We start from the raw sequence: 12,960 nt of genomic DNA, 5'->3' as shown, positions 1-12,960 counted from the left end.
TTTTTTTTTTTTTTTTTTTTTTTTTTTGTATGTAGCTGAGGGGCACCTGGGTGGCTCAGTCGTCAAGTGTCTGCCTTTAGCTCAGGTCATGATCCCAGGGTCCCAGGACTGAGCCCCACATCTGGCTCCCCGCCCAGTGGGGAGTCCACCTCTCCCCCTCCCACTCTCCCTACTTGTGTTTCTTCTCTCACTGTCTCTCTCTCTGTCAAAAAAATAAAATCTTTTTTAAAAAGTCATATAGCCGAGATAATTTATATAAAAGACATGAAAACCTAGACTATAATTCTTTTATGCAGGAAAGATGTATACCTTGTTTTTAAGAACAATAGCTTAAATTATATTAATAGACATGTTGAGAGAGCTGTAAGAACAAAGGAAGTCAAGCAATTACATATGTGAGTGTGTGGAAGGTGTATTTATATAACTATATATTATATAAACTTTCAGAGTAACATATACATGTCATTATATATATACATATATATATGCATTTTCAAACAGACTAATACTTTTTAAGTGACTGTTTTACTTGCAACAGCTATGCTCATTTTATTTTTTATTTGGCAGAGAGAGAGAGATCACAAGTAGGCAGAGAGGCAGGCAGAGAGAGAAGGGGAAGCAGGCTCCCTGCTGAGCAGAGAGCCCGATGCGGGGCTCGATCCCAGGACCCCAGGAAACCTGCTTTTTCTTAAGAGAATCCGTTTTCAGGATAAATTTTAAATGTTCTTAATTTATAATTTTTCTATCTGTTAATATTAGAGTGATGGGATTTTTTTTTACTAATTTTCATTCAAAAATTTGATATTCCATCTTAATCAATTAAGTAGGTTTTTGTAAGTTAGCTCTCCTAAGACTTACTCGTTGACAAAATTGGCTATATATCCCCATACAATTAATTTATACAAACTGACATTGGGAAGAAAGTTCTTGAAATTTTTAATGAATCAAAGATGAATACTGTGTATGGATTTTCTTAACTTCTTTAATGAGAATTTTATGGTATGTCCTGCTACTGCCTCAGACAAAGAAAAACTAAACACGTGTAACATCTCAAGGCTCACCCAATGAGATTGCCATAATCAGTTAATGGGACACCCTGACTCAAATCCATTCTGACTCTACATAGACCTTGGAACCTACTTTCATGAACAGAACCAGAGGCCTTTTCACCATTTGCCTTTTGTATAGAATGTGCAGCTCCATGACTCACCTTGACATGACAACTAATTGGGAAACCATATGCTAATAAAGCCCTTCCCAGGTTTGTCTGCTCCCCCTTAACAAAAGTCATTGCCCTCACTGTCTGAATTTTTTGCAGCAGATAATACATTTTTAACGTTAGAAATTACTTCAGTCGGGAGGGCAGGGGGGGGGGAGTTGCTTGCATTAATTTTGTAGGAAAATGTCGCCATCTTGTGGAATTTTAGTCTCCAAGTGTGACTCAAGAATAATCTGTAATTCAGCCACTTTGTATAGAGATTTAGTTTCCATACTTTCCAGTTCCTCAGAGGCCTCCCTTCTACTCCTGGTCCTGGTCCTCGCTCCAGAATCCTGGCTCTCTTCCTGTTCACTGGCTCCTTCTCCGGTGCCTCAGTCTCTTTGACTGAATTGTGAGTAGCTACCGACAGGTAAAAGCCAGAAAGAGCCAGGACAGGGAGCCAGACTGTAAATGAGCAGAATCGTGAGAGACCGCATCCAGGTGAATAGTTAATACAGATAAATACCCTAAGTACTAAGGGGAAGCCAAAGTCAGAGTTCAAATGAGGTTAAAACAAGGTTCAGGACCAAGCACCAGGCCAAGACCATCCTTGAGGCCTTCTAGGGAGAAGGTAGAGTATATAAGCCCAAAGGTCTATATGCAGAGAGCACTTTGGGATGGAACGGAAAGCAAAGGTGTGTATGGGGTGTACAGGTTGGGGACTGAGTTTTTTTTTTTTTAAAGCTTTTACTTAAATTCCAGTTAGTTAACATACAGTGTAATATTAGTTTTAAGTGTACAATATAGTGATTGAACCCTTGCATAAAACACCCAGTGCTCATGGCAAGTGCGCTCCCTAATCCTCATCACCTGTTTCACACATTCCCGACCACCGCCCCCTTCCCCGACCCCGATTCATCTCCCTTGGATTGAGTTTCAAGGTTTGAAAAACAAATGGTTTGGAATAGTGTCTCCAAAAATCCACATTTAGAAGGCAACCAGGTATAGTAAGGGAATCTAGTGTCTGCTTAACGTGCGTCCGTATTGGGAAGCCTTAGAACTCGGACAAGTCTTGCTCTTCTCTTTCCATTTCTTCCTATCTCGTTTCTTCCCTAGTTGTAAGCATTCTGAGTATAATCTCCATCACCCTTCTGGCATAAACTTCCACAAACCAGCCTTGTCCTTCCCTTCTCCTGCTGACAGAAAGTTACTAGAGCGCTTACCCCAAATCTAGTCCTATTTCTATGAGACCGTGAATTTTGTTTTCTGTTTGTCTTCTTTATTTTTTCTTTTCCCTTTCCAGCCATCTCTGAGACTGTTTAAATGTACTTTAGAAATCCATTTTATTTATCTATTGGCTTTTAAGTTTATACCTCTATGTACTGTTTTATAGTGGTTGCTCTATACACACTTAGCTTTTCCCACTCTACTTTGAGTCAATATCATTCCATGTAATTAATAGAAGCCTGTGACTATAGAAGTCCATTTACATCCAACCCTGCTCCACTAACACCCTTTATGCTCTAGTTACTTGTTTTACAGCCAAATTTATTATAAACTCCATAAGAAAAAAATTACAGTTTTTGTTTTAAACAGTCACATGTATCTTAAAATTTTTAAGAGGAAAAATAAGTCCTTTACATTTATCCAGATACTTACCATTTCTGTAGCTCTTCATTCTGTGGTTGTGGGGAACCAGAGGGATGAGAAGAATATGGTCATTTGAATTGTTTTCTTGTATAATTTTTCTCAACTGTTTTCATGATTTTCTCTGTATCTTTGCTTTTCAATAGTTTATGATATGCCTGCATGTCCTTTTGTTCATTTTATCTAGTTTGGGTTTCACTAAGCTTCTTTAATCTGTAAATGTATGTCTTTTGCTAAATTGGGAGAACTTTGGACATTATTTCTTCAAATATCTTTTCTGCTCTCTTTGCTCTCTGTCTCCTTCTGAAAATCAATTCCACATAGATCATTCACTATCATTCCACATGATCTTGGGGCTATTAACTTTTTCAGTCTTTTTCTCTCTCTTCTTTAACTTTGATAATTTCCTTTGATTTATTTTCAAATTCACTGGTCCTTCCCTCTGTCATCTCCAGTCTGTTAAACCCATCTGTTATCTTATAATTTCAAATACTATATTTTTTTGTTCTAAAATTTCCATTTGATTTGTTTTTGTATTTTTTATTTCCCTCCTGGGATTTCCTATCTTTCCATGTATTTTCCTTTTCCTCATTAGTCATAGAGATAACAACTGCTTTAAAGTTCTTGTTTGGTAACTCTAATACCCAGAGTGGGTATTTAACAATATCTTTTCTTATGAGAATGGGTTATGTCTCATGATCCTTTATATCTTGAGTAATTTTGGATTATATCCTAGAATTATGAACGTTATGTTCTAGAGATTCTGAATTCTGTTATATAACTCCAGAGAAGGCTGGTGTTTTTGTTTTAGCAAGCAATTTACTTGGTAAGACTAAACCTGCAAAGTCTGTCATGCGGGCAATGGTGGCAGCTCAATTGATACTGTTCTCAAACAGCCCATATGTGCCTGATCCAGAGACACGGACAGTCTTTACAAACTAAACATGTTGTTTCCTTATCTGGTTCTCTCAAATCTGAAGTTTACGCTCACTCTCCAGTGCCCTGGTTGTGTCTCCTTCCCCTGGTTGCCCCAGCTGGAAAGACACCAAGCTCCCTATCAGAGTTTTAATCACCCTATGCCAGCACCACTGTAACAGAGGTTGCCCTCTGAGCAAATGCACAAAATTAGAGAACTCATCCTAAACCAAATGCTCCCTTCTAATTTTTACTGTTTCCAAAATCTGCCTTTGTTTACTCTCGAGCCCCTTAAATGAGTGAGATAAAGTGTGTGTGTGTGTGTGTGTGTGTGTGTGTGTGTGTGTGTGTGTGTGTTTGCGGGGGAGGTGTACTGTTCATGGTTTATGGTGGTTATCTATTAGAGACTAAATTAACTTCTTCCTTCATACCGGAGGCAGGTCTCTGAGACCTAGAATTTTAGAATATGTATCAACTAACATAAGGCCTAAAAAGTGTAACACATCAGAAAAAGAAAAAAGCAACACTGTTTCAAAAGATCAAATTGCCATTTATGAAAAAATAAATACTTTTTTCCTAAGAAGAATTAGCTGTGGATATTTTTAGGATATTAACCTTTAAAAAATTCAACATTGTATTTAAGGAACTAGCAAAAGAAATATAATAAGAAAAAAAAACAACATACATGTTGAAAAGTTCTGTAAGGATAGAACTCCTTATGTGCCTATAATTTGATTATCTAGAAAGTCCAGGAAAGTTAATTGCACAAAAATTATTTAAGGTGGCCACCACAGCTCTTTATTAACAATGACATTTGCCCCCATGAAGAAGAAAAGGAAAATAATTTCTAAAGTAATTAAATAATCCATCTTGAAGACGATAGGTGCCACGGAATGTTGGTTGGTACCTCCCATCATTTGGAACAAGATCTATCCTGCCTGTCTCGTCTCATTTTCATAGCCCATTCAAATGGAAGCACAATACAACCTGCCCTGCTCACATACCCAGAGCTTGCAGACCAATTAACCAGCTTGGTCCCCCATTCATAAAAATGAATGAAAAACCAAGGATTACCATATACTTAAGAAAGATTATCAATGCTAAGGAGCAACAAGATGAGCAAACAGAACAATTGAGCCTAAAATGAATAGGCAGTTCAGAAAACCTTACTAAACATTAAAAAAAATCAATCTTTCTCAGAAAATTCAAGAACTTTTATCCAGAAAACAAAAACAGTATGTTTTGAAAAATCAGAGAGAAAAAGGAGTTCATAGAAGCTAAAATATATAAAGTAAATTAGTTAAAAATTGAATAAAAAGATTAGAAAAGTCCAAGTTTCTCAAATACAGAACAAAAATATAAGAGATAGAAAACATGAAAGAAAAGAAAAAACTGATGATATGTGGCGGCAATCCAGGAGGATCAACATCCAATATGCATTCCAAAAAAAAAAAAAAAAAATGAAAGGAGAAAAAATAAAGGAGGAAATAATCTTAAAAATATTGAAAGAAATGTTCAAAATATTGAAGAAAGCAGAGGATCTTCAAGGTCAAAGAGCTCAATAAATACTAACTAGAACAAATTAAAAGAGATGTACATTAGCTACTTCCTCATGAAATTTTTTTTTAAAGATTTTATTTTATTTATTTGACAGAGATCACAAGTAGGCATAGAGGCAGGTGGAGAGAGAGAGACAGAGAGGAAGAAGCAGGCTCCCCGCTAAGCAGAGAGCCCAATGCGGGGCTCGATCCCAGGACCTGGGATCATGACCCGAGCTGAAGGCAGAGGCTTTTAACCCACTGAGCCACCCAGGCGTCCCTCCTCATGAAATTTAAGATGCTCATTATAAGAGATTTTAAGCATTTCTAAAACGAAGAAAAGATACCTACAAAGGAATGTGGATAAGATTTGCTTTTCGACTTCCATGGCTGTAGTGAGAGGCGCCCTGTCCACCCACCTGCGACGGATGGTCCTGTGGAACCGCTCTAGCTTCCTGATGGAGAGGAACAAGCAGACACACAGCGCCCAGCCCAATAACCTGAAGGTTCACAACTCCTTCCACCAAACGGGCTGCTTCACTGCAAGCCTGTGGGTGTGAAGCCACCCGCCCACTGCAAAAAGCTGACGTTGGTGGTCAGGAAGCAGAGATCTGGCCAGTGAAAATGCACCACCTCCTACCTGTGGACCACCATTAGCTAGAACGCGTGGGCCACCATCAGCAGCATTAGGCACGCGCCGGCAAGAACCAAGTACCACCCCGACCTGCACGTGGCTGCCATTTGCAGAGCCGGTGCCATCCTGAGCACCAGAAGCCTGTGAAGGGGAAGAGGAAGCCAGTGCCCCACCAAGAACTCGTGAGCCCCCCACCTCGACAGCAGTGAAGGTATCAGCCACGGGGGAGGTGAGGGGAAGAAGAAGAAGAACCAGACTCTTGATTATGAGAACAAACTGATGGTTACCAGCTTTGGAGGTGGGTGGGGGGAATGGGCTAATCAGATAATGGGGACTAAGGAGCCCACCTGTGTTGAGCACCAGGTGATATATGGAATTGTTGAATCAGTGTATTGTACACCGGAACCTCATATAACCTATGTAAATTAACTGGAATCAAGATTAAAACTCTAAATAAACAAACACAACTTTATCACAGCCATAGGCATAAGGAACATTTAATATCTTGTTTATGTATTTACTATGGGATCAGTATGGTGTCTTGAAAGGATTAAATTTCTGGGTGCCAGATATTTAATGTTTTACTGTGTCACTAAAGGAATGTTACCATGCCATATCAACCAATAGCCAGTGACACAGAATATTCCAAAGGATTAGTTAGCACAGTCATTTGTTGCGTATTTTATATATGTAGTAAAAGAGAACATGTCCGTCCTTAGGTTGGCAAAGAAGATGAAGATTTCAGTGAAGAAGAGCCTGAAGAAGATGAAGATGATATTGAGAACATCCTGGAAGATGAATTTCCAAAAGACGAGGAAGTAATGAGTGAGGAAGACGAAGAACAGGAGATGGAGGCACTTGAGCGCCTGCGAGGCGAACTGGGAGAAAAATTTGAAGCAGATATGAGTAATTTACAAGCAATCCAGGTTATTACTCTTCCTTTACTGTTCACAATTCAAAATGTAATATTTGAGAATGGAACAAATATTTGGTTTATGTCTTGGTTTCTTTTTAACATTTCGAAAGAAATGTGTGTTTTAGGGTTTGCTTCCCTTTTGCCAGCACCCCTTGCAATTATGAAAACAAATTAATAAATCAAGGGCAACATGGAAGCCACATAGAGTCAAAAGTTTTAGCTGCCGGGGACCTGGGTGGCTCAATCATTAAGCGTCTGCCTTCAGCTCAGATCATGATCCCAGGGTCCTGGGATCGAGCCCCGCATCGGGCTGCCTACTCAGCCTGCTTCTCCCTCTCCCACTCCCTCTGCTTGTGTTCCCTCTCTCTCTCTGTCAAATAAATAAATAAAATCTTAAAAAAAAAAATTTTAGCTGCCAATATGCAGCCACTTAGAAACTGAATTTGGTTTTTTTTTGACCGAAGCTTTCTGTTACCAGCAACGTCTATGTGCTGTGACTGGACTTCGTCCCATTAAAAATATTTGATTTTATTACTTTTTTTCATCAGGATGAATTTGAGAAGCTTTTGATACCAATAATTCTCATCAATGGAGCTCGGAAAATCCACATTGTACAATATAATATGAATATGAAACTGCAACCACTGGTGGAGAATCGTGAGAGCATTTTTGAAAAATGTTATCCGATAACATCACACCTTGCCCAGAAAATGCTCAGTTATACCTATAAGTATATAAGCGCGTTTGGCTACTGGGACCCTGTAAAGGTAATGCAGCAAATGCGCCTAAAAGCCATGTTCTTTCTTTTAATTTTTTAAGTATGTCTAAGAAGAAGACAGAGGACAATTTCAAAAATCGTAAACATTATACAGTACTCTTACCTTGCTATAAAAATATGTGATTGTTTTATCTTTCTGAAGTATGGAACGTAATCAAAGGGTTTAATTTATTCCATCTAATTCTGTAGAGATAACACAATTCCAACTTGGTTTTAACTTTGTAGCTGAAGATGGGTAATGGAAATATTTTCAAATTACACATCTAAAGGGCTGAGCCCTGGTACTAATTTGCCACCTAATTTTAGGTAAGTCATTTAATCTCTTTGATTCTTTACTGGACCCAGGGTCTCAGACCCTGTACAAAGACCTAGTTCTATTCTAAGACCCTGCTTGGTTCCTTACCTTTAAGATGAAAGAATCATGCCACCAGGCCACTGTGATCAAATACATGATTATAAAGTCCACTGGAAAGTGTGAGACACAACACAAAATGTGGCATTGATGTTCATAACAAGCATTTCTAAGGACCATATTTTTATGCAATGCGGACAAACAGATTTAATCCAGGTAGAATTCAGTAACCTTGAACATGGGAAGATTTTCAACAAATCTCAACCAAGAATATGCTAGTCACTGATCTAGTCCCTGGGAATACTGTAGTGAACAAAATGGACAATGTTTCTTTTGTCTTCCAGCTTATATTCTAGTTGGATTGGGAGGGAGGATAGGCAATAAATAAGTAAATAAACAAATATGTTCTTGAGAGATAATATTAAGTGTTATAAGGACAATCAAAACGTCATGTGATAGTGACCCCATGTAACTTATAATTTCCATCGATGATACAGCACAGTGGAAAAGATTATGGCCTCTGGAGCCAGACTGCCTAGGTTCAAAACCACTACTTATTAGATGAATGACCTTAGACAAAATTACTTAACCTCTCAGAGTCATTTCATTTGCATAATGGGAATAAGAAGAGTCCCTACCTTACAATATTGTTACAATGATTAATTGAGTTAATTATTATAAAGTGCTTACAACAGTGTTTGGCTTTTTGCAAGTGCTCAGTAAAACTTACAGCTGTTATTAATATGTATTACTGGTATTGGTCACGGATAAAAAGTATTTTGGAAGATGGGATCCAAAATGGAGCCTTGTGCATTTACTTGAAACCTCCTTCTTGGTTGATATTGACATAATCAATTTCAGTTCTACTTAATTGTGCCATCTTCTTTATCTTAGCCGTAGGATGTCAAGAGAAACATTTTCAAATACCATGCTGGAATATAGTGCCCTCCATAGAGAATTAGATAAAGTTAAGCATGTATTAGAATCACCTAGAAAGCTTTTGAAAGATAGTCATGCCCTTCTCTCTGAGACAAGAAAGAAAGGGGAGGAAGCAGACAAAGTCAGAACCGTATTTAGGGAGAAAGGACTTATGTCCAAACATAACAGGACCACACAAAAATGCCTTGTGGAGAAAGGAGCGCATGGTCGTAAGAAGGGTTTAAGCATTTAAATAAGCATTTTTCAGGGCTTTTTGAATCTTTCTGGGTTCCTGACAGTTTTTTTTTTTAAGATTTTATTTATTTGGAGAGAGTGAAAGAGAGAGCATGAGTGGTGGGGAGGGGCAGAGAGAGGGAGAAACAGAGCCTCCCACCCTCCAGCTCAGGCGGGAGCCTGATGTGGGTCTTGATCCCAGGACTCTGAGATCATGACCTGAACTAAAGTCAGCCCCTTAACTAACTGAGCCAAGTTCAATATTTCTGATTTGATGACACTATGTGTAGTCTGACCTACAGAGGAGAAAGGATACATGCTAGGTATTTTGAGTAACAACAGAAACTACTGTAAGGACTCTCAGTTTGAGAATTTGAAATGAAATCATTAGACTTTCAGCTTTTCTGGTTTTAACCAAATACAAGACATACAGCAGACATGCCCATGCCACCCCTGTGTTTCTTCTTATACCTAGCATTTACTCCAGCCCAAAAATGTTGATGTAGACAATACCATTGACCTGTGACAACTGTCTTGGTGTAGCTCTGGTAAAGGAGCAATGTTGAAACATACTGCTTCACATCTCCTTTGTCAAGTATGGGCTGATACTTGGCCATCTGATGCTCTAAAAAAAAAAAAAAAAAAAAAAAAAAAAAAAAAAAAAAAAGATATCCAAACCTAAGATCAATTACCCAGTTCTCATCTTGACCTAATGCAAATATGTGAGACTATTCCTCCCACTCCATTCCACACCTAGACCTTAAACAGCCTTTTAAGTCTTTGTCCCCTTTTTGACTGCTCTTGATGTTTACGTGAGTAGGATTTGCCTATATGAAATGTGGATAAGAAGCCTGTGGGATCTGTCCTACCAGTATTCCCCTAAAGATAACCCAGGACCCCGCCTGTAGTAGTGTACTCAGGCTGCCAGAACAAAGTACCACAGACACGGTGGCTCAAACAACAGAAATTTATTTTCTCACAGTTCCAAGGCTGGAAATCCAAGATCTAAGTGTCAGCAGGGATGGTTTTCTGGTGAGACCTCTCTTCCTGGCTTGCAGATGATCACTTTCTCACTATGTCCACACATGACCTTTCCTCCATGCTTATGCACACCTGGTGTCTCTTCCTCTTCATATAAGGACACCAGTCTTACTGGATCGGGCCCCACTCTTACGATCTCAACCTTATTACCTCTTTAAGGGCCCTATCTCCAAACACAGTCACTTTGGGGATTAGGGTTTCAACCTACGCAGTGGAGGGAACACATTTTCATCCATAACACCCCCTTAGGAATGGACCTGTTTGTGAGGTTAAACTGGCACATGAATAAACACAAACAACTTTCCAGTATTTGGCAAAAACACACTAAATACATTATAAAGGAAGTAAGAGAACTGAAATTGTCATAAGCTGAAAGCTAGTTGAGATTTCATCAGCCGTATGTGGGGGTAAAATAGTTTATTCTTTATGTATAAAGAATAAGTACAGTCTTTAATAATAATATTTGGCTACAATTAGTTTTCTTATGTAGTGTAAGAAAGATTTTATTTTACAAATTTGTTCAAATGTATTTAGGGGAAATGCTGAATAACTTAAACCTGTTGAATTCAATTGTGTATGTACTGCAGCTAAGTGAAGGAGAGACCATCAAACCAGTTGAAACTTCAGAGAATCCAGTCCATGCTGTAATCCATCGTCAGTATATTTATTTTTTATCTAGTAAGGAAACTAAAGAAAAATTTATGAAGAACCCAATCAAATATATCCGCCAACCCAAACCTAAGCCTACTGTGCCCATTAGGATTATGATTCTGGGACCTCCAAAATCTGGGAAAACTACAGGTAAGGTGTGTTTTTGCCTCTGTTTTTGTTGTTGTTTTCATCCCAATGTAGTTATCGTACAGTGTTACGTTCATTTCAAGTGTACGATAACAGTGATTAATAATTCCATGCATTACTCAGTGCTCATCAAGATAAATGTTAGTCCCCTTCACCTGTTTCACCTGTCCCCCCACCAACCTTTCCTCTGGAAACCATCTGTTCTCCATACTTAAGAGTATATTTTTTGGCTGTGTCTTTTTTTCTTTTTTCTTTTGTTTGTTTTGTTTCTTAAATTCCCCATATGAGTGAAATCATGTAGTATTTGTCTTTTTCTGACTAGCTTACTTTGCTTAGCATTATACTCTGTAGATCCATCCATGTTGTTACAAATGGCAAGATGTTGTCCCTTTTTATGACTTGAGTAATATTCCAGTGTGTGTGTTTGTGTGTGTGTGTATATATGCGTGCATGTGTGTGTGTGTGTGTAAGTGTGTGTGTGTGTACCACCTCTTCTTTATCCATTCATCTATCAATCACTTCTCAGGCTTTTGGCTAAGATCAAGTGTATCCATTTATTTTTTTATATGAAAAACCCACATCAGTTGTCTTTTAGTTTTGTTGGTTGCTTCCTTTGCTATGCAGAAGCTTTTTATTTTGATACAGTCCCAATAGTTTATTTTTCCTTTTGTTTCCTTTGCCTCTGGAGGCATAAATACAAAAATGTTCCTAGGGTCGGTGTCAGAGAAATTATTATCTGTGCTCTCTTCCAGGATTTTTACGGTTTTAGGTCTCACATTTAGGTCCTTAATCCATTTTATTTTTGTGTATGGTGTAAGAAAGGGGTCCAGTTTCATTCTTTTGCATGTAGCTGCTCAGTCTTCCCAACATCACTTGTTGAAGAGATTGTCTTTTTCCCATTGCGTATTCCTTCCTGCTTTGTCAAAGATTAATTGACTATTTAATGTGAGTTTATTTCTGGGTTTCCTATTCTGTTTCATTGATCTGTGTTGTTTTCATGCCAGTACCATATTGTTTTGGTTACCAGAACTTTGTAATAAAACTTGGAGTCTGGAATTATGATGCCTCCAGTTTTGTTTTTCTTTTTAAAGATTACTTTGGCTATTGGGGATCTTTTGTGGTTCCATACAAATTTCAGGATTGCTTGTTCTAGTTCTGTGAAACATCCTGTTGGTATTTTGATAGAGAGTGCATTAAATCTGTTTTGGCTGGTAGAGATATTTTAACAATATTTGTTCTTCCAATCCATGAGCATGAAATATCTTTCCGTTTGTGTCATCTTCAATTTCCTTCATCAGTGTTCTGTAGTTTTCAGACTACAAGTCTTTCACCTCTTTGGATAAGTTTATTCCTTGATATGGTACTATTTTTGGTGTAATTATAAATGGGATTGTTTTCTTAATTTCTCTTTCTGCTGCTTCATTATTAGTATACAGAAATAATACAGATTTCTGTACATTGATTTTGTATTCTTACTGAATTCATTTATCAGTTCTAAGAGTTCTTTGGTGGAGTCTTCATGGTTTTCTATGTATAATAAGTATCATGTCATCTGTAAATAGTGAAGTTTTTCTTCTTCCTTACCAGTTTGGATGCCTTTTATTCCTTTCTATTCATTGTATGATTGCTATGGCTAGGACTTCCAGTACTATGTTGAATAAAAGTGGTGAGAGTGGGGGCACCTGGGCGGCTCAGTTTGTTAAGGGTCTGCCTTCTGCTCAGGTCTCATCCTGGGATCCTGGGATTGAGCCCCAAGTCAGGCACCCTTCTCAGGTGGGAGTCTGCTTCTCTCTCTCCCTCTGACACTCCCCCTGCTCATGTTCTTGCTGCTCTCTCTCTCTCAAATGAATAAATAAAAAATCTTTTTAAAATGTGGTGAGAGTAGACATCCTTGTCTTATTCTTGACTTCATGGGAAAAGCTCTCCCCTGAATGGTTTGTCCCCATTGAGTATGATGTAGGTTTTTCATATAAAAACTTTATTATGTTGAG

The 12,960-nt window shown here is 38.2% G+C and overlaps 1 protein-coding gene and 1 long non-coding RNA gene across 6 annotated transcripts in view; one reads left to right on the top strand and one right to left on the bottom strand.

Annotated features, from left to right (window-relative positions):
• The window catches only part of AK9 (adenylate kinase 9), a 118,376-nt gene that overhangs the window by 89,444 nt on the left and 15,972 nt on the right, over positions 1-12,960 (top strand). For 4 of the 5 annotated variants that reach the window (XM_047733716.1, XM_047733718.1, XM_047733717.1 and 1 more), the window contains 3 exons: positions 6,652-6,858; positions 7,397-7,615; positions 10,759-10,972. In XM_047733716.1, coding sequence (XP_047589672.1) covers positions 6,652-6,858; positions 7,397-7,615; positions 10,759-10,972 — 640 coding nt within the window. The remainder of the gene's footprint in view (positions 1-6,651; positions 6,859-7,396; positions 7,616-10,758; positions 10,973-12,960) is intronic. The other variant, XM_047733719.1, reaches the window with a different exon arrangement.
• LOC125102468 (uncharacterized) lies at positions 6,666-10,857 on the bottom strand. The gene is made up of 3 exons (XR_007128136.1): positions 10,754-10,857; positions 9,602-9,755; positions 6,666-6,810 (listed from the first exon to the last, which is right to left on the bottom strand). It is a non-coding gene; the product is annotated as an uncharacterized LOC125102468 (long non-coding RNA).

The sequence above is a fragment of the Lutra lutra genome, chromosome 6 (assembly GCF_902655055.1).
Source record: "Lutra lutra chromosome 6, mLutLut1.2, whole genome shotgun sequence".
In the NCBI taxonomy this organism is placed as follows: domain Eukaryota; kingdom Metazoa; phylum Chordata; class Mammalia; order Carnivora; family Mustelidae; genus Lutra; species Lutra lutra.
The sequence above is the reverse complement of the archived record's forward strand: the minus strand, read 5'-3'. Positions and strand labels throughout refer to the sequence as shown.